The sequence below is a fragment of the Myotis daubentonii genome, chromosome 9 (assembly GCF_963259705.1).
Source record: "Myotis daubentonii chromosome 9, mMyoDau2.1, whole genome shotgun sequence".
NCBI lineage: Eukaryota > Metazoa > Chordata > Mammalia > Chiroptera > Vespertilionidae > Myotis > Myotis daubentonii.
In genome coordinates this window covers 54,512,905-54,535,749 of record NC_081848.1, presented here as the reverse complement: position 1 = coordinate 54,535,749, position 22,845 = coordinate 54,512,905, and the positions used below count along the sequence as shown (strand labels likewise).

Below are 22,845 nucleotides of genomic sequence, written 5' to 3'. Positions count from 1 at the left end.
AGTTATGTGTTTTTTATTCAAATCTGCAGGTAAAAAAAACATAAAAAAAGCTTCTTTTACATAGTAGTTTGCTTTGTTACATGGAGAGAGAAAGCATGCAGGCAAGTTAGCAATTGAACACAACTGAAAGCCAATTGTAAGTTATGACTTGTGAACAATTTGCACCTTGGATCTATTTTTTTTTTTACAAGAGTTTTATTCTGTTGGTGTTAAACTTTTTAGACTTTACTTCTCATGGTACTTGGACATTTCTTTGAAAGGTTAGCTGTAGAATGAATAAAAGAGCTTTCTTTAACTCTTACTTAATGGTAGCTACAAGGAATTTTATCCCCTTTCCACTATTGTACTTTGTTGTGAGTTGATTGTTTCAGATTGTAGGGATGATCTAAGTCAATGATAATTGAACTGACCTGTGATAATACCAGAGTACATTTTGTTCTTACTAAAAATGGGTTTGATTTCTGTCAATATGTAGTATTTGTATGACAGAAGGAGGACATTTAAGGGAAAGGAATTTATTGAAATAGTAGGTAATTGCGTTCTTTCTTATATGTACTGGTGAATATATACATGTTTTATATTTACACACATAACTATACAGCATAGACATGCCTTCTTGTTTTTAAAAATTTGTATCCAGTACATAATGAAATCAACAAATGAACCATCTACAAGATAAATGGTTCCCTTTAACTACTGGTATGATCAGTCATTTGGGTGAGAAAGTAGCTCATGGTCTATAGGAAAACACAACAATTTCATTTGGATTGGGTTTTAAGCAAGTCATTGTTTTGCTTGGAAAATGTGAAATCGGTGAATGGGCTTGTTCTTTTTGTAGAGAATTACAATAGCACACGGAAGCTTCTGAGTGCTTCTGACAGATGTGTTGGCGGTTTGCCACAAAGAGAAGGGTGCGGCCCTGACTGACAACTTGCAATTATATTATGATGAATGGTTCTGATGTGTGTTCAAGAAAAAACCACTTTCTAGAAAGTGAAAGTCATACATACGGTTCCTATAAAAAAATAAGCTCAAAAAAAGTATCATAACTTTCCTTTTATTTTAGCTTTTTGGTGGGCTAACCAATTTGAGTGCTTCTCCTTTTACAGAGGTTCTGGTTTTGATAAATCAAAGACCAAATCCAAAATTTTTGTGGGGAAAACTAATTTGATACAGTTTTTGGCATCAAAATTACTTTATCTGCATTTTTGACATCCGCAAAGAAGTCTCTAACGCTTATACAAACACTTAAAATATAGACACATGTCCATAGTGTGGCCACTAGGATTACTGGAGTCAAGCATTCAAAAGGGAACTGCTCTTTTTTGATCAAGTCACTTCTCCTTCTTGATAGATTTTTTTGTTTGTTTTAACATTGAAAAACAATGCATTCAAACAACCATGGATGGATCGAAGCTTTGGATCATTTTGAAATTGTCTTTACCCTTTTCTGATGTAAGTTGTCTTAAGAAAAATCTGAATATAGTATCATATGTAGATTTTTCAAGAGTTGGTATGCCTCATCAGTATAGAATTTCATTACTCAGTGATGAAGCTATAATGCATAAAATATGTATTGACTAAACTGGCATTTTTAGCTTCATAAATTAAGATAAAATTGACTGATTTTTAAAAGTGAAATCAAATAAAAATGGAAAATTAGGTTTTGAATGTCTTTTATTGCATAATATTTAAATTGTGAAATTGTAAGTAACTTTCAGCACATAGACATATATCTTATTTGAAATACTGTTATTTTTTAAATATAAGTTTTTATCTGATTCTCTGAGGAGCCCAAGGCATGCTGTTTTTGCAGTTAGGGAGGGAACACCTACTGAAGACAGTTAGTAAGCAACATTGTAATTATGAAGATGAAATTCAAATACATGCTGTAATATTTAGCATTTGAAGGAATGTAGTCATAATAGCCAAAGTCTTCAGGAATAATCACATAAAAGTAAGGCACTAAGTAATATTACTTAAAAAAGATAATCTAAAATCTGGAGAGAGAAGAATTACTGGCTTACCCTAAATTTCTCAAATTTATTAGGTTATTTTGTTTTGTACATGTTAATTTAAAATAGGCCAAATAAAGCTTTGAAATAAACCAGAAAAAAGTTTTGAATGACTTTTAGTCTCCATTTACAGCATCCAGTTTTTGTCCTTTGGACTGTTTATCTCTAATCCCCTTTGTGACATTTAGGGTGTATCAACTGTGGTATTTTAATAGTGGGACATTTTCATTGTTACTGAAATAAATGAAATCTTTCATAGAGATAGAATGGTAATGTAAAAACCATGGCATTCCAGTGCAACAATCGGGAGTCCTGCAGTTTCATTGTAGATAGAACTTCTCAGAGAGAAAAAAAAGACATTTATATGCACGGTTTAGTGTCTTGCCACAGTTCACATTAGTCTTTCTGTGCTTTCTTTTCCCTCGATGGCACTAAGTCATCATTTACCCTTCAAACCTGTGTGTAGAAGAGCAAGAATGTGAAGTCTCGGTCAAATCGTGTTTTCTGTTTGGGTTCTCTTTCTGAACCCCTTTGAATTTTTTTTACCTGGTCAGATTTAGGCCTGTATTCTAGCCTTATTTGACAATATATAAGAATTTGTTGTGATTTAAAACTTGAGCCTTTATTGATAAAGTAGTTTGTAGTTTTTATCTTCATTCTTGTTCAAGTTGTCTGTTTAAAACCTGTTATTTTCATCTATAGTTTTTCTTTTACCACTTAGGTTCTCTCTTCTCTCTCTCTCTCTCTCTCTCTCTCTCTCTCTCTCTCTCTCTCTCTCTCTCTCTCTCTCTCAACTTAGTGTTGGTGTTTTTGGAGCCCTAGTCTCTGTGCTTAATTTAGTTTTTACCTGGAAGAGAAGCTTTCACCAACCATTTGCAGGTGCAAGTTTAGGCTTGTTCGAAATCTTGACATATGAGCTCTGAGCTCTGAGTAATATCTTCTAGTACTATGTAGTTTTGATCATATGGAGTTGTATTTGTGGGAGTAAATAGATTGTATTGTTTTATGTTTGTGCCATAGGTCATAATTATTGTAGTGTTTATAGGATAATAAACTCATTAGGCAATTATGTCTTGTTGAGGTATTTGAAACATTATTTGTTTTTATCTTGAAAACTCTCAGGTAGGTAATAATTAGATTTCACTTGGAATAGTTTATTTAAAAGGAAGTTATCTGGAATAAAAGTAAAACTATAAAATGAAAAACTGCATAATTTCTTTTTAAAATATTTTGTTCTTTGACATTTTAAAAATAAATGAGGCTAAACAGTAACAGAAAACAAGGTGAGTACATCTTTCCTCTTAAATAATTGAGGTGAGGTGCCTAGAAATTTTATAATATTTGGGTAAAATTTTCCTCGACTGCTCATCATTGATCCCATCATTTTTTTCTGACTGGCATTAGTCAAGGACTTTCTGTTTTACAAGGCACATGAGGAACTGGCTAAGTGGTTTCTATACATGCTCTCATTTAGTAGATACAGATACTATTATTATCTTTACTTTGCAAATGATAAAATTTATTTCATGAAGGTCACAAAGTTAATAATTTACAGAACCTATATTTGACACCGTGTTGAATAACTCCAAATCCAATGTGATTAACTATCATGCTATTTAGAAAGCTATGAGGAAAATCAGCTGTAAAGTGAGGTTCCACATCTCTCTTCCTCCAGCAGAGGGGGAAGAGGAAGATAAATCAATGTGGGTTTTCTTTTTCCACTCCTGATCCAAAGAAGATTTGGAGCCTTTGAGGCAGATACTGCTTGAGGCTGAGGGATGAATGAAAGGTAGGTAGCCGATAAACAGAATGCACCTTTTGTTAAATACTTATGGAAGATGCCAGACTTTCTTAAGCAGTTCAATGTTCCCCTTTTGTCCTATTGGCCACGTTGTGGTAGATGCTGTTCACATAGTATCTTAATCAGCTCAGGCTGCCATCACAAAATACCATAGACTGGGTATTTTAATAGAAATTTATTTCTCACTGTTCTGGAGAGCTCAGTTCTTGGTTTGCAGATGTCCATCTTCTCATTTTGTCCTTACATGGTGTGGAGAGAGAGGGAGGGAAGGAGAAGGAAAGGGGGGAGGAAGGGAGAAAAACTCTGGTGTTCCTTCATTTTAAGGACCCTAATCCTATAATGAGGATCCCAAACTTATGACCACATCTAAACCCAATTAACTCTCAAAGGCCCCATCTTCAAATACTGTCACATTGGGATTAGGGCATTAATATATTTACTAGAGGACTGGTGCACAAAATTCATGCATGGGTGGGGGGCAAGGGAGTGTCCCTCAGCCCGGCCTGCACCCTCTCCAATCCAGGACCCCTCAGGGGATGTCCGACTGCCTCTCACAATCTGGGACCACTGGCTCCTAACTGCTCGCCTGTCTGATTGCTCCTAACCCCTCTGCCTGCCTGCCTGATCACCCCTAACCACCTCTGCCTGCCTGATTGCCCCTAACTGCTCCCCTACCAGCCTAATCACCCCTAACTGCTCCCCTGCTGGCCTGATCGCCCCTAACCGCCTCTGCCTCGCCCCGCACCTGGGACCCAGGATTCCCTCCACTGGCTGGCCGCAGGCACTCGGGACCTTGGCTTCCCTCCCTCTGGCCGGCCACAGGCACCCAGGACCCAGGCTAGCTTCGCCTGGGCTGGCTGCAGCCACAGGCGCCGGGACCGTGGGGCAGGTGGCTTGTCCCTCTCCCAGGCTGCAGCCACAGGCGCTGGTGCCTGGGACTGCGGGGCATGAGGCTTGTCCCTTTCCCAGGCCGCAGGCACAGGTGCAACTGCTGGCATCTGGGACCATGGGGTGGGTGGCTTGTCCCTCTCCCAGGCCGCAGCCCCAGCCGCTGGTGCCCGGGACCGTGGGGCGGGTGGCTTGTCCCTCTCCCGGCCCGCAGCCTGGCTTGTCCCCATTACTTCTCAAGCTCATTTGTGCCTGGCTAGTCCCCATTCCTCTCTCCCCAGTGTTGAGTGTCTGAGCCATTAAGGCGTGATGGCATGATGACCATTTGCATATTAGCTCTTTATTATATAGGATTGGGGGGGGGCACATTTCAGTCCATGGCACACAGTCAGCTCATATGCCTTAGGTGCTTTGCCTTAGAACTAGGATTTTGTAGTAACAGTGATTAACATTTAGTTTCTCCTATAAAGTGTTGAACATTTATAGCTCAGACTAAACTATCTTTTACTAAGGCAACCACTCTGTGTAAAACTAAGTATTTCTCAAATGTTCTCTCATTTAGTTTTTGTAACAAATGAGGAAATTGAGGCTGTTATGCTTCAGGTGGCATGACTATTCAGTGTTGAAACTTACATTAGTTGGGAATGCTTTAGGCTGCCAGTATCAACAACAAAACAAAATATTTAACCACCTTAGCTTAAAGAAATAGGTTTTTAATTTTTACACACAACAAGAAGTCTGAATGGAGTGTCTGGTGTTGGTACAGGAGGTTGTTCAATTCCCGGTTAGGGCACATGCCTGGGTTTTGGGCTCAATCCCCAATGGGGATCATGCAGGAGGCAGCAGATCAATGATTCTCATCATTGATGTTTCTATCTCTATCTCCCTCTTCCTTCCTCTCTCTAAAGTCAATTGGAAAAAAAAAAAAAGAAAGGAGCAGTTCCAGTTTAAAGAAGAGCAATTCTGTTCTGATATTATGCAATTCCTAGAAATGCCAAGTGTGCAGTGGCTGTTACTTAAAGACTTTAAGGAAGCAAATACACAAACTCCCAGGTGCTCAGGGATCACCCTTCCTCCATATTTGATGAGCAGCTTACTTGGAGGTATATCAAAGTCATTTTCAATGGCTCAGAGTAGTTTCTCTCAAAGTTTAAAACAGGAAGCAAAGAATGCTTTCCATTCCTATAGTATGATTGAGACTATGAGTAGCTGAAAATAATTACTCTTGGAAATTTTACTTTGGTCAGGAAGGCAATGGGAGTGATTATAGGGTTCAGTTAGTATTGGGATCCAGAAGTTACATCTTGGAGAACTCTATGGGTCCTTGGGAAGTGAAAATTAGGATAAAATCAAGGCTATTCTTAGTTATTTCAACTCTTGTTGGAGACATAGAGCTTAAAGGTCATTATCATCATTGTTATTTTATTACTGTTACTATCCTTTAAGGAATCCACCTGAAACAAAACCCCTAATCATCAAAATATTTAATTTTCTTGCAAATTTTTGTTTTGGATTCTGAGAACATCTTACAAAGACGAAGGCAGATGAGTGTGAGGGAAGAAAGTCACCTGTAAATGGATAACTTGATAAGACTTATGTGAATTTTGAGACTGGATTCGATGTTAAGGAGTTAGAAACTGATTGCAGTGAATCTCCTTTCTCAGCAACTAATTACTTAGCCGTTTGAGACTCTTACATAAAATTCAGGAAAAACCTAGAAATATTTCTCTGCACTTCGATCTTCTTAATGCATCAATGATCTGACCATAGGATGTTACTACAGTTTTTCTTCCTATGGTGAGTCACCAACAGTACAGGCACAATCTGCATATTTGAAGCACCTTGATGTAAAATATAGCTTTATGTGTAAGGTACTATGTTGCCTGCAAATGCAATGACTCTAAAGATTGTACAGCCACAGATACTATCATCCTATGACGGTTTGTTGAATGGTGTGCAGCTAGCTCCCTTCTTTAAACATTAAACTTTTGTTTGTGGCTGTAGCTAATGATTACAGAACTTGTACTCTGAGACATTGTCTCTTTGCTTTCAGAGAGAACATTTTTAGACTGGCCTTGTTATTTTTGTTTGTTTAGCCTTATCACATTTCAGCTTAGGCTTCAGGCATTGCAAGAGTATTTTCTGCCCATCTGAGTGGTAATTGTCTTCCTCACTTCAGCTCAGTATCTGGCCTATGTGTATATATTTTTCTTTTTAAAATTTGGGTATTATTGAAATATATAACATGGTATTAGTTTAAGGTGTACACTGTGTTGATTTGATATCCTGTATAATAAAAGGCTAATATGTAAATCGACCAAACGGCAGAATGCCTGGTCGCTATCATGAGCCCTGACCACCAGGGTGCAAATGAGCTCCCACAGGGAGAGCGCCACTCAGCCAGAAGCCAGGCTGATAGCTGGCAAGTGCAGTGGCAGTGGCAGGAGCCTCTACTGGCTCTGCGGCAGTGTTAAGGACCCCTTGGGGGATGTGTGACTGCTGGCTTAGGCCCGCAGGGAGTGGGCCTAAGCCAGCAGTTGGACATCCCTGGAGGTGTCCCAGAATGCAAGAGGGCACAGGCCAGGTTGAGGACTCCCCCCCCCCCCGCCCCCCCCCATATGCACGAATGTCGTGCACCAGGCTTCTAGTGTTTAAATATTACAGTATGATTACCAGCATACCTCTGTCATATCACATAATGATCTTGTGTGTGTGTGGGCAGTGAGAATAATTAAGATCTAGTCAGAAACTTTCAAGTTTATAGTATGGCATTGTTGACTATAATTACAATGCTGTTCATTAGATCTCCAGAACTTTACTCACTTGTTGCAAGTTTTATTCAGACCAACAGATGTACATAATCTTTGAATACTGAGAACTGACTGATTTTAGAACTATATTGTTGATAAGCTTGACTTGCCATTTAATTATAAGAAATTGTTAAGTAACCACATTTGATGTTCATAGTAGGGTCAAAACATATAGACACATACTATTATCAGCTTTCATTTTAGTTGATAGCTGTATTCCCTCTGACACCACTAATTGCCTAGTTTGAATAGAAGATAGAGAGGCATATGACATTCATCTTTAAGTTATGTATGGGGCTGTTGAAAGAGCCTTCGTTCTCTGTGTGATCAAGAGAATTGGTCAGTGTTTGGACTTTCACAGAACAATACTTAGTTGAGAATTTGGTACCATTTTTCCTGTTTCCTCTCAAAATAATGAGAAAGGGTGACATATTTAAGCTATAATTTTTCTTTCTGTGACTACAACTGTTTTCTTTTTTGAGAGCATAATTTTAGCTTTTATTCTCCTTTCACTCAAAATGTCAACATTGAAAATAAGGTTAAAATGATTTAAAAAAAAGAATTTGTGTTTAGGTAGAAGTTTTCAAAATGCTGATGATTTCTTAATTTATTGTCCTTGCTGTGAGAGAAATGATACTTCTAAAGACTAATGGCTTTGCCCAGCCTGCGTGGCTCAGTGATTGAGTGTCAACCTATGAACCAGGAGATCATGGTTTGATTCCCGAACAGGGCACATACCTGGGTTGCAGGCTCAATCCCCAGTGTAAGGTGTGCAGGAGACAGCTGATCAATGGTTCTCTCATCATTGATGTTTCTGTATCTCTCTCCCTCTCATTTTCTCTCTTAAATCAATAAAATTATATTAAAAATAAATAAAGATTAATGGCTTTAATCATCCTGCTTTGATCTTAACAAGCTGATTATCAGTTATCTGTGGGTCACTTTTTCATATAAAGGATAGTATTCCATTATTGAGAAGAACTACACTAAACTCCAGGTTTGATAGCAGAATCCCAAATGGAGCATTTCCTGTTGAAGTGATGGGCTTAATGAGTGTTCTGAATCTGCCACCTTAAATTGCATCTTCCCCTAGGGTGTTCTTATTTGAATCTTTAGTTCTACCAGTACATTAGACATTAGGGAACTGTGATTCCCTTGAAAATATTTTCTTTGGTGTCTTAAGTGTAGGCAAGGCATGCTGATGTATTAAAAAAAGAGAACTGAAATCTATGGCAGCACAAAAGGTAAATAATTACAGATAATAGATACAGTAGTAAAATTGTGTTTATACTATTATTTACTTGTCCTTGGGATCCTAGTAAGATTTACTGTACCTTATGTCCTCTCATCCTTCATTCATTCTCATTGATTTACATATTTTTACTTAGTGCCTTCTATATTCCAATGGCTATGCTGGACACTAAAGATATGCTAGTGAGCAGGATAGATATATTTCTTGGCTTCATAGAACTTATAGTCTGATAGGATTGATGATGAGGTTATAATAGCATATGTTGAAAGTCATGCTTTGGGTAGCATAGGATTTCAATAATCTACTGAAGACATTCTTGAGGAGAAATGGCTTTTAAATTGTTACCGAATGAATAGGAGTTAGTAAAAGAAGGTAGTGGAATGTTCCAGACAGGGTAAAGAGCACATGTAAATGTCACAGGAAAGAGAGTTTGGCAGGTAGCATCGGGTTCTTTGTGGGAACGGAAAGGATTTCAGTACGGAGTAGAAAGAAAAGAATAGCCAGTGGTGAGAACACCTAGAGAGGTAAGTGGGTTCCAGAACCATTTAAGTTCATTTCAAGGAATTTATGTTTTATTCTAAGGGTAAATGTTTGGAGAATTTTAAATAAAAGGTTAGAGAAACTTTGTGCCTTTCCTGTATTTCTTCATTCCTATTTCTGTAAAAACTTGTTTTTTCATAATAGTCACATGGAATGTGTCATCTTACTTCTAACTGCAGGAGCTAAAAAGTCTGTCCTTTTTTTTGGGGGGGGGGGCAGGGTGGAGACAAAGATACATGCGTTTTTCAGATACTCTGGGATCTTATAATTTTATTTCTGTTTTTGTTCTGGGGAATCTGGCTTTTCCATACACAAATGCCAGATGACCTCTTTTTTATTTATGGGAAGTTGTATTTGTCACTGAAGTAGTCTGTTCTACATTTCACCTTACAAGTAGAGAATTAACTAATATTATATGGTATCTAATATATGTTTTGTAAGAATTCGCCTGAGTATAGGGTAATAATTATGTATTTTAAAATATTTTATTTAGATAGACCATGCATGTGGTAAAGTGTACACTCTTAAGTGTACCTCTTGATAAACTTTTATATATGTGCACACTCATGGTAATCATCATCATCATCCTTAGCAAGATAAAGAACATTTCCAGTGTCCCAGAAGGCTCCTTCATTCTCCCTCCCAATTATAAATTCCAAAAGATAATCACTATTTTTTCCTGTCACCATAGATTCATTCATTTTGTTTGTTTTTGAATTTTGTATAAATGAAATTATAAAGCTACATCCATGTGTTTTTTTTATTCAATATAATGTCATTGTTACAGGTAGTAGTTTGTTTTATTTGTTGCTGTATAGCATCATATCTCTATTGAAGAGGTGGTATTTAATGTAGGCATTGCAGAATGAGCATCAAGAAGGGTGGGGAGATATTCTGGTCAGGAGGATGTCATGAGTGAAGGTGTGGAAGTGAAACAGCACAAAATATGTACAGAAGAGTGAGATACATTTGGTGTTCTCAATTGAACGGAATGAACAGCTATGGGAGGCTGGGTGAAGGTGGAGAGATTGAGAGAAAAAAAGAGAAAAAAACTCATGGACAGGGACAACAGTGGTGATTGTCAGGGAGAAGAGAGTTGGGAGAGTAGAGGACGGTATAAGGGGGAGAAAGGATGGAGACTTGAGTTGGAGTGGTGAACACACAATATAGTGTACAGATGATGTATTGTAGAATTGTGCACCTGAAACCTGTATAATTTTGTTAACCAGTGTTATCTCAATGTATTCAATGTCAAAGGTAAAAAAGAATAATAGGAGATGAATCACTAGGGCCAGATTATGTAGGGCCCTTAAGACCTTGCTTTAAAGTGATCTTTATGGAATGTCAATACATAAATAAAAGAGATAAGTAGGGATATTTTATCAGTAAAAACTTATTTTATAATTTCATTTTATAGCATTAAATATAAAGTCCTTTAACTAGAGCAATGAAGCTGTTTTGATAAACACAAAACTGAAACCCATGCTTGTTGATCTTAGATAGGAGTTTTTGTTGCTGTGAGTGTGTGTGTTTTATGAGTTTCAGTTTCCACTTTATTTCTGATGTCTTTTCTTTAGGCTGTTTCACTTTAAAAAATCCTAATACAGCCCTAGCCAAGTTGGCTCAATGGACAGAGCATCAGCCTGTGGACTGAAGGGTCTCGGGTTCGATTTCATCAAGGGCACATGCCTGGGTTGCTGGCTCGGTCCCCAGAAGGGGGCCTGCAGGAGGCAGCTGATCAATGATTCTCTCTCATCATTGATGTTTCTATCTCTCTCTCCCTCTCCCTTCCTCTCTGAAATCAATAAAAATATATTTTAAAAAATCCTAATTCAGATAGCTAAATAGTTGTAAATAGCAGCCCTATAAGTGTTTACTTACAGTCATTGCATATTTTCAATAAAGCAAAATATTTACTTCACTGTTTTAACCTGGTAGTAATAAATGTTTTAAACTGGCAGTACAAGTTAATGCGTTGGTGGTTTCCAGTGTTAAATTTGAAACATAACACATTTGTCTGTGTATGACAGCTTTTGTTATGATTTTCTATTGTTTATTTTTTTAACTTGTAACTGGCAGAAACCCAACTCAAACTAGCTTAAGCAAAAACAGGAATATATGGGCTTACATTACCAAGAAGCCCAGAAGCAGAAATTGGTTTTAATTATTTTTGGATGTAAGTGTGCTAACACAATGTAAAGATTTTTTTCTCTATCTTATCTTACTTTATGTTCCAGGGACCATGGCCATGGCCCACATGCTTCTTGCTTCCAACCTGAGAGGCTTTTCAGATAATTCCTGGGTCAAATTCCTCTTTGTATTCCTGGGAGGAGCAGTAGGAGGCAGGCAGCAATGTCTGTGATTGACAACTTGCATCACAACAACAGTAGCACTCAGAAGTATTCCCCCCCCCCCAAAAAAAACAACAACAACAACAAACAACAACAAAAAAACAAAAACAAAAACAAAAGGAATATAGAACACAGTGGCCACACACAAATTATTTTTTTCACTGCCCAAAACAGTTGTTAGTTTTTTTAAAGGAGTTAAGCATGCATCTGAAAAAGTAAAAATGAATTCAAGTATTTGTGGAACTCAAAGAGCAGTGTTTTATATATGTTAATTGTTTGAATACTTTGGCCTTTGGCAATGGAGCAGCAGAAAATAGGATCACGAGAGGGTAGGGTGTCATGATGAGTAATATTTCAGCAATATGGACAGCTATAGTCTCTAATAGGACATTTTACTCCATTGAACATGTGGTGAATTTGAACGTGTTGTGGGCAGTAAGCTACAGTGAAAAACCAAGGTTTCAGGCTGCATGTTTACTTCTTGTACATGAAGATAAAATCTAATTTGGAAGGAATTACTTTTTGGGTTTAACAGTATTTTTAAGTAGCATCTTAACTGTTCCTTAACAGATGATATTCAGGAAAGGCAAGCCCTTAGTGCAAACGAGATAAAACATTATGGGAAGGAATATGGAGGAGCAGCGTAATGGAGTGTGTATGGGAGAATAGGCTGCTGAACACTACTGACTTTTACTGAAATATCTTGAGTTTTTAGCACCCTTCTCCAAAGAACTAGAGTGCTTCTCTCCATATCTGAAGTGGAGACTATAAAACTGATGTTCAAATAATAATTTAAGTAGTCATTTCAGTAAAACTAGCAATGAACTGGCGTCAGGGCCCTGTCACCAACTGTTTGACCTTGAGCAAGGCAGATGACTTTTTTGACTGTTTCCTCATTTCTGAAATGGGGGCGTTGGTCTCAGCAATCAGCTAAGTCTCGCAGCTATAGCGGTAGGCCACGAGCCTCTGAATCACCTGCTGGGTGTTTCGCTCTTTTTCTATTCTGGCATGGGGCAGCTGCTACCAATTAGCATTTGTACTCCGATAGATATGGGAGATGAATTTCGTTTTGAATAATCCCTCGGATTTTGTTCTAGGTGCTAAGTAGCCTGGGAAAGCAGATGAAAGAGATATATCTTTTATCTGTATCTATATAACAATGTGAATTCCTTGAGTGTTTGTTAAGTCTCAGTTTTTAGAAGTCCCTATAAAAAATTATCAAAGACTTTGGTAGATAAAAACAGTGCAAAGAGATATTGCGCCTAATGTGATGATGTTGCATGTGTATTTCTGGCAGATTTCAAATGTGAGGCTTTTTCTCCCTTATAAAAATGCCAAAATCTTGTATCTAATAGTTCTAATGACATTTCAATAGCTCCTTCTCTCTCTCTCTCGCTTTCTCTCTCTCTCTCTCTCAATACTATCTAGTAAAGTGGTTGTGGAATTACATTTTTTCCTGGAAGGAATATATCTGATTTAATGACCAAATTGTTTTAAGGCAGCACAACAGAATTTCACAAGAACTAAATCTATTTCTTCATACCGATCATGCATGTTTTACTCAAGCATTGAGTCATTAGCATGTTTATAATGGTTCTAATTTAGCACAACATTTTCTGAATTTTATCCTTGAGTCATTTACAAATTGTTCATATTGAATAAACAAAGGAAACAGATTGCATTTTATACTTAGCAATTTATCTGAAAGAAGAGGGGAGGGTTAATTGTTTTAAAGTTTTGGTCTGTTTGGGGAAGTAAGCCTGCTTTTTTCATTGCTAGGCATAAATGCCATTTCTCATCTTTTTGGGGATTGAGGAGGGGGCTATGGAGGAGTAAAATGAAAAATTAGGACCAGGACAAGATTGGCCACTCCCAGAGGGGAGTGTGGAGCAAAAGGGGAGCTGGCACGAGATTATCCAAAACAGTTGGTGCATTCCTTAATGATCAAGTGCTTGAGAAGTCCAGCTCTTCCTGGCAGAGCATCTGTGTTGATGTTTATATCATTCCCTGCTGTATGGGAAAGGCATGCTTTCTCTTGCTGCTTGGCTAAAAATAGGGTGGAATATAGCATTGTATGAGATATTTTAAGATAGCAAAAACATTTAAGAGGTTAAAGGTTCAACTTTTGGATCAGAAAAGATCAGTGATACAACTTGTGTTGTTCCTTGCAGACTGCATTTTATCTAGGGTTTGTCAGTGATTCGAACTCTTGGTTAGGCAAGTTATTCTAGTTTCATTTGGCGCAGTCTGAAAAACCCACTCTGCTGTCTTTTCTGTCAGCTTCCCAGCATGAAGGGCAGGCCTGAAAACAGCCTCTATTTATACCCCCTTGTTCGTATTTGGAAAATCAGTTGTTTCATTGGAGAGGGGGAGAAAGAGAGGAGAGCACAAGCAGTTGTCAGGGAGTGTGCTTTATACGTTATCGTGACTTCAAAATAAAACTGGCACATTTTAGTGTCTAATTATTTTTAGTGAGCTTGGAGGGTTTTAATTAAAATTTAAGAGTGCTCTTCAAGCTCTCCAAGCTCCAATTTTATCCCACTGTATTCTGAAGCACTTATCACTGTGGAAATATGTACAGTAACTGGCTTGTGCATCTCTGTTTCCTAAAGAAAAATGTGGGATGGGATGATCAGCAAGGATATAAATATATATTGTCAGATTACTTGTAAACCAAGGTCAAGGGTACTTTTGACAAGTTATTATTCTTGGATACAGAGAAAAATTATTGCATTTGAAATGTATAATCCCTATGGTAAAAATAAATGAATTGTTTCAATATTTTCTTAAAAGAGTTAGTATAGCAGTAGGAAATCTGCATAGAGGAGCAGCAGCCATTATTTTTTCTCACTAAAATAGTTTAAAGATATTTTCTATATCATGTTTCTAATGGCTTAGCATTTGAGGTAAATGGAATAATAAGTGGTTACTCACAGGTCAATTGTTTTAAAGTACAATGATTTTTTTCCATTTTTTTCTATTCCCCATGATTTAGTTTTAGTGATGATTTTTTTAAAAAAATGTACTCTCTTTGACCCACTTGAAATATCTTTATTTTTTGCAGAATAAGTGTTAATACAGCCTCGACTTTGTTTACTAGAAATCATTTTAAATTGTTTTTAAAATACTACACAGATTAGAAAATAAATATCCCACATACTTTCACTTTGAATTTCTCTTGTACTGTAAAATTAATTATTAGCATAAAAAGCACTCTTGACTCATATGGACTGAAACCTAGTTGATTAGGAAGCAAAAACACTGCTTTGCAATCGTTATGCAGGATATTTATGAAAAATTAGTTCTGAATTGCCTTTCCTTGTTCCCTAGGAAAAGTTTCTTTAAAAACTTAAATTTGCAAAGAAAAAGAAAAAACAAACAAACAAAAACTATGCAACTGAAAATTAATTTATAATGTATCAAAACCTTTTACATCTTTGATTTAAATGGACTTGGGAAATCCCAAGTCCAGCTCTTGATTTTCCATAGTCCTTTTTAAATACATTATTTACAAAAATGAGATAAATATAATAAAATTCTGTATTTTATTGACTATGTATTGGCTTTGGAGGCTAATTCTTTCAAAGTAAGAGGAATTAAATTTGATATTTTCCACTTTTATACTGAGGGGTGTAGCTTACATTCATTTTTAATATGTACATATTATGGTGACTTTTTAAAATACCATAATGTTATAGTTCTTTATCTCAGTTTCCAAAAGGTATATAGCTCCTCTATGTCTTAGCTGAAGACAACTCAGTCAAAACACTGAAATTTGAATAGTCAAAGTTAGATCATGAAATAAGCTGTGTATTGTCTTATTGATTTGAGGACTATGGCACCACCATACATTTTTTAGCTGCTTTCAATTTAATCATGTAAAGCACATTTATCTGAATAAATAATCCAAGAATATCTGGGAGATGTTCAGTACCTTTCTGCCATTTGGAACCCTGACTAATTGGTGAGCTACAGCCACTCTGCATGCTCCTTCCTACTCTTACACGATGCAAACTGGAGTTCTTTACGTATTTGACCTCTTAGGATTTTGCATCTGTACTTGGGGCAAAGTCTGATCTGACCAATTGCCTCTGTAAAGCTGGTGTCCTATTAATGTAGTGAAGCATGTAGTACAAGGAGATGAATACTTACTTTTAATTTCCACCCTTACCTGGATATTGTTTTGTGTGGGGAATCTTAAATTTTTAAAATATAAAGTATTTAAAAATTAAAATAAGTTTTTATGTATATGTTTATTACACATTTCCTCATTTCAAGTCAGAAACCTCTCGGTGGTGACAGTCCTCTGCTTAGGTAGTATTTGTTAACAACCTGAATTTTTTGGTTCTTTTATCCCTTCCTCTTTAGCTTTCCATTACAGTGTGGAGAGAGCTTAGTACTAATTGTGGTAAGCTCTTAGAAGTTTGGCAGCCAGATAATTAGGTGAGAAGCTGGGAGTTTGTCAAGAGATTTTTCAGTGTTTTGAATCTCTCTAGAATCTCTGTGCATTGAGATTAAATGCTGATAAGGTTGTATTTAGTTAGTTGTATGTCTTGTCCTATAGATAAAAGCCATCAGTAGTTGTTATTACATATTTTCATGAACTATAATAGAGATATGCAAAGGCTGCTTTATGTCCCCCCTCAGCTTCCTCTACTGAAATAGGAACTATATGGCTAGATTAATTTATCATTAGAGTGAGAATTAATTTTCCAATAGGAATGTGAAATGCTTTGAAGTTATTAACCATTTATTAATGAGTAGCTTTTATGTAAAGCTGTGTCCCCGTGGTTTGATTTATGTTGGAAGTGTGTGTTCCTGTTGTCCATATAGTTCTATTTTTCTCCCATGGAGTTTAAGCATTCTTTTCCTGGAGCTCAGAAAGATTTCAGGTCTATTTATAGAAATGAGAGACATATTTTTATGTTTTACATTTATTATGTTTCTAATACTAGTTTATGAACTTGCTGTGAGTTTGTGATCATTACTAGAAAATTGGGCTTTTGTCTTTTATGATTACAATATATGCTCTCAACTCAAATTTTAATCAAACAAGTTATGTTTTAGCATTTGTATCAGTGATTAGCAGTTTCGTGTATTGTTATAACATGTATGAAAGGGCAATAAAAAAAGTAACAAAACTGGGTAGGATAGAAAGTTGAACATGTTGTGTTGACTATTCTTATCCATGATCTGATGTTATATCAATATATCTCAGACATTTAAACCCTATTTGCAAAATGTAATCTCTGTTAGGCACGGCTTTGAAGATTGGCTTTAAATTTTCAAGACTCAGTGTTATCTTTTTTATGACTTCAGCAAAAATATAAAATATGTATAGACCAAAGTACACATCTTGTTTCTCAATTTAAAAATAAATGTGGCAAGAAACCATTTTGGAAATTAAATACAGACTGAACATATGGGAATGCATGTAGGCCCTATTGGAAGGTCACTCAGAATCCAGTTTTTAATCACAGTGGTAGGTCACTCGTTGAAGCCCAAGACAATTTTAATAGGAAAGAATGGAAAGGAAGAAGGAGGGAAGTAAAGAAGGGAAGAAGTAAAGGAAGGGGCAGGGAACTTTCTCTTAATAGAATCAAGCTGGCTTCTATTTAGAAAGAACTTTAGCTTCTGTGATAGCGTGCTAGTACTGTTGTTCTTCATCAGGCATTTCAGGATGCACTGATCTGGATTCCATCCATTCCTTGATTGATTGATCATGTCATGGACAAATGTTAATTGTTTTTGCCAATACGTTCTAATTGTGCAGTAGTCTTCTCATCTCTAACCCCGGGCTCGCTGTCTTTTTCTAAAGCTTATCTAGTTTCTAAACCCTTTAGATCCATCTTGACCTTACTGTCATTCTGAAAAATTCAAGGAGGATTTAGAAGTTGGAAGAAAAAAAAAAAAGAAAGGAAAAAATGCTAAAGAGAAAGGTACTGATAGGGAGAGGAGAAGCATTTGGATACAGAGTAACAATTTAAATATAATTTAAAAAGAAGTTATCAAAATTTGACACTTGGAATGTTAAAGTTAATGGGAGTATGCTTCACACTAAGGGTTTAGTATTTAAGTCTGCATTCTCTTTTGGAAATATGTCCTATTTGTTAAGATTTGAAGCTCAAAAGATACATGTAAATAGTTGCAAGCAGTAGCGTCAGTTTCAGATCCATCTGAATATAGAGATAAAAGAACACATTGAGGAAAATGTGCTAATTATTAGAATATTCTGGTTTAAATTTCTGTAACCTTTATGAATCTTTATAGAAACAAGTATAATCACTCCCTGTAATCTAGTGTGCTACTTAGAAATGCAGCAGGGAAAAATGTTTAAATAAGTATTTTCTTGAAGAGAATATATACTTCTCTTTTTATATAAGAGAACTGTAGTAGCAGTTTTCATTATATGGACTTTATTTTCTTTGCATTTTGCTATAAATGGGTATTTTATGAAAGTTGCTGTATTTTTTTTTAACATGGTTACAGGTTGATTGGTGTTTTCTCCCTTTAAGAATTGTCATTCTTCTGTGAGTAGCCCATGAATTTTGCTTGGAATTAAAACATAATCACCTGGATTAAAAGGAATATTTTCTAAACTTAAACCTGTAGGAAAGGGCCCCTTTTTCTGTCTTATCAGTCTAAGAAATGCTATATGCTGACTGAATATTGATATAATCATAATTGTAATACCAATACAAGTTTATTGAGCATTATATTCTTAGGAATAGTTTAAATAATCTGGTAAAAAATTAGTTGTGTTATTTTATAATACAGTAATATAATTGTTTATATCCTAAGGTTAAAACAACAAAAAATAGCTTTGATCATTTTTAAGTGATAGAGTTTCTTCATAAACTAGCGTTTTGGATTTGTAATATTTTAATACTTATAAAATAAAAAATATATATATGTAATATCTTGAATCCTTACTTTTTTTATTTTAACAGATTCCTCTTGCATGGAAAAACTACTATCAAAAGATTGGAAGGAAAAAATGGAAAGACTAAATACCAGTGAACTTCTTGGAGAAATTAAAGGTACAATATATGAAATATAAAATAAATCAATGTGGAGATGTTATTTTCTATAACAATACATTTGCTGATCGTCTGTACCCTAACATTAATTTCTTACTTCTAATATTTGTTAATGTATGAGAGGTAAATGTATAGTATGTCCTTGAACTTTTATTCTTTTTAATGTTTACAGAATGAAATTTTTGGCCTCTCTTTTTATTATTCTATAACATATAGATGATAGGATAAATTATTTTTAATTTACTTAACTAAAAAGTATTAAAATAAAAAATGTCATATCAAAGATGATGAACAAATTAAATTAAATTAAATACAATTTTAGTCTTTCCTCTTAAGTCATAATGTAATAGCTTTATTTATGAATCTAAATTAATACTTTGAAAAGGTCAACTGTAGCACCTATAAAAACAGAGTGTATAGAATTTGCTATACATAATGGTTTATGGGTGGGTTCTGAGGCCTGTATACTGGTTCAAATCCTGGCCCTGCCATTTACTAGATAATTGACTTTGGGCAAGTCACTGTCTTTTTTATGTTTTGAATTCCTAGGATCTAAAATGGGGATAATAACAGTATCTACCTCATAGGCTCCTTAAGAGAATTAATACATATAAAGCTTTTAGCATTTTACCTGGCACTTAAGAAAGGACTCATGAGAGTAAGTTTTAGTCATTGTTATTATTAATATGTCCATATGTTGATAGGTTGATTAATCTTAAACAGATTTCACAGGATTTAAAATTTCATAACCTTTCACCCTGATGATGATGGATATCTTAATTTTCGAAGTTATGTGATTGATGTTATTACATGTTAAGAAGTGGACAATCCCAATCAATACATTACAGAACTAACCTAACTCTCTTGTTGATTTCTTTAAGGAAATGAAATACTGTATTATTAATTTTTGCTATCATGAATAGAATTCTAAGTCATTAATTCTATAAGTTGTTCCTTACAGACAGTCATTACTGTCACTTGCACTAACAATTTGGGCAGTTTATTAGATTATGTTTCTGAATTTCCAAACAGCTTCAGGTTAATCTTCCTATTGGTCATGGATAATAAATATCTCATTTAAGGTGAATATTTGGCAATAGTTATCTGATTAAAATTTTATTTTGAATTCAGTATAGAAAATTGCCTAGGGTTCAGACATCTTATGTTCTTCTCAAATGAAGAGAAAAGGAAGTCATCTCCCAATGAATAATTAATAACATTCCATTATCTAATGCAGTATCAAAATCAAGTAGAAATTTAATAGTATTTTGAATTTCACTGCTTCTGCTTTTTACTTATGAAGGCCACTTGCTTGCTATTTTGGAAACAAACCTTCAACGTTCAACTGAGGGGTAGAAAGAAAGTCATTAGTGACATATTCTTTATCCAGCTGCTATAACATGGTGTGTGCTACTTTGCACGTCATTCTGTGTTTTCTTCCCTTCCCAAAGTAATTGGTTTTATACCAGTGAGAATGGAAATGGTTTATGCAAAATCAAGCTTTTGCCAGCATGAGAGATGGGGGTCTTGCTTTCTCTCAGTAATGTGGAAGCTAACATTTTATTATGTTACTAGAGGCCTGATGCACGAAATCCGTGCACGTGTGTGTGTGTGTGTGTGTGTGTGTGTGTGTGTGTGTGTGTCCCTCAGCCCAGCCTGCACCCTCTCCAATCTGGGACATCCCTCTCACAATCCAGGACTCCTGGCTCCCAACCGCTCGCCTGCCTGCCTGCCTGCCTGATTGCCCCTAACCACTTCTGCCTGCCAGCCTGATCACCTCCTACCCACTCCCCTGCCAACCCAATTGCCCTAACTGCCCTCGCCTGAAGGCCTGGTCGCCCCCAACTTCCCTCCCCTGCTGGCCTGGTCACCCCTAACTGCCCTCCCTTGCCAGCCTGGTCTCCACTAACTGCCCTCCCCTGCCTGCCTGGTCGCCCCTAACTGCCCTCCCCTGCAGGCCTGGTTACCCCTAACTGTCCTCCCCTGCAGGCCTGGTTGCCCCCAACTGCCCTCCCCTGCTGGCCTGATTGCCCCTAACTGTCCTCCTCTGCAGGCCTGGTTGCCCCTAATTGTCCTCCCCTGCCATCCTGATTGCCCCTAACCACCCTCCCCTGCCAGCCTGGTCGCCTCTAACTGCTCTCCGCTGCTGGCCTGGTCCGCCCCAAACTGTTCTCCCCTGCAGACCTGGGCCCCTCCCAACTGTTATCCCCTGCAGGCCTGGTCGCCCCCAACTGCCCTTCCTTTCATGCCTAATCCCTCCCAACTGCCCTCTCCTGCCGGCCATCTTGTGTCCACATGGGGGCAGCCATCTTTGACCACATGGGGGTGGCCATCTTGTGTGTTGGAGTTATGGTCAATTTGCAAATTACCTTTTTATTAGATAGGATGATGAAGCATCATGGTTATAGCATCAGGTTATCTACTCTCCCCTGCCCCCACTTCCCATTTTACTTTATTTTTAATTCTAATCATGAATTTAAAATATTAAAATTGTACTAGTCTCAGATATTCCAAATACATAAATCTTGAAGGTGAAACACGTTTGAAAAATTGGGGTTTTCAAATACTTTAACATTTTTCTTTCTGGATTCTATATGAGGTAAGTGAACTGTCATTTGTGTGCTACTCTCAGTTTTATGAGCATAGAAGATAAGATTCTTAATAAATTTTTCATTTTGATTTAGTCTACTTAATGGTCTCTTCTTACATCTTAATATTTTGTCACCATAAAATTATACAGAAAATATAACAATAATATAATAAAAATGAAAAAATTAGTGTTCATAGAGTGATCCAATCACTGCTACAACTCAATGTACAGTTTTAGTCTAGGTGAGATCAGGCCAGTTATTATCCACCTAAATTAGCTATAATTATTCTGCAGTGTCAAAGTGATCTGAATACTATTTCCAAGAAACACATACTATTGTGGGTTATCAGTATTTATATATCTCAATCATTGTGGATTTTTACTAACTCACTATTTTTTTCTCATTATAAAATTTATACTTATTGTAAAAAGTATCGAAACCCAAAAGAAATTAAAATTGTCTTTTAATTCTGCTTGTATTATATTGAATGTCCTTTCTATTTTAATTTATGTATGTTCATGTTAAAATTTTTCTTAAAATCAGAACAACCTTTTTACTATTTATTCTTTTGTAGTCTGTCTTTCCCACCTAAAGATATATTGTGAATTTCCCTGTGATTAGGTCATTTTTTCTTTTTTTTGCAAGAAAAATTACATAGCCCTAACTGGTTTGACTTAGTGGATAGAGCGTCAGCCTGTGGACTGACAGGTCCCGGGTTCGATTCCGGTCAAGGGCAAGTACCTTGGTTGCGGGCACATCCCCAGTGGGGGGTGTGCAGGAGGCAGCTGATTGATGTTTCTCTCTCATCGATGTTTCTGACTCTCTATCTCTCTCCCTTCCTCTCTGTAAAAAATCAATAAAAAATATATTTAAAGAAAAGAAAAAGAAAATTGCATAAAGTGGTGTTCTCATAATTTAACTGAGTCTTTTACTCAATATTTCAGTTGTTTTTATCATTTGTCATTATAAAGAAAACTTTGAGCATGAATAACTTTTTAATATTTTTCAGTATTAACTAGTGACTATTTTCTTGGAATGAATATACTACTAAAAAGTGAAACTCTTGGGTCAAAGAGTTGTTCTTTCTTTAAAGGCTTTTGCTACCTATTGCCACACTGTCCTTCAGAAAGCATATAGTATTCTGTGCTCTCACTAGTAGTGTCTGCAAGTATTTTGCCCTTACCCTCAATAGCAGTTTTATTAACTAAAAAGTTCTTGCCAGTTTGATAGAAGAAAATAACATATTATTGCTGAATTATTTTGAATTGCCTCATCATTGAGACTGAAGAGTTTTACATACATTTATTTATATTAAATATCTCTTCATTTGTGAATTGCCTATTTATGTTGTGTGCCCATTTTCCTTTAAAGGATTTGTCTAGTTATTGTGGTTTTGTAACTCTTAATGTACAGGGTGGGGCAAAATTAGATTTACAGTTGTTTATGTGGAAAACAATATAATAATCCTATCTAATAAAAGAGAAAAATGGTAATTGGCATACGACGATACCCTTTTCATTGGCTAATCAGGGCTATATGCAAATTAACTGCCAACTA

At 36.2% G+C, this 22,845-nt stretch overlaps 1 protein-coding gene across 26 annotated transcripts in view; it reads left to right on the top strand.

Annotated features, from left to right (window-relative positions):
• The window catches only part of SOX6 (SRY-box transcription factor 6), a 550,404-nt gene that overhangs the window by 290,932 nt on the left and 236,627 nt on the right, over positions 1-22,845 (top strand). For all 26 annotated transcript variants that reach the window (XM_059709018.1, XM_059709013.1, XM_059709014.1 and 23 more), the window contains one exon: positions 18,608-18,697. In XM_059709018.1, coding sequence (XP_059565001.1) covers positions 18,608-18,697 — 90 coding nt within the window. The remainder of the gene's footprint in view (positions 1-18,607; positions 18,698-22,845) is intronic.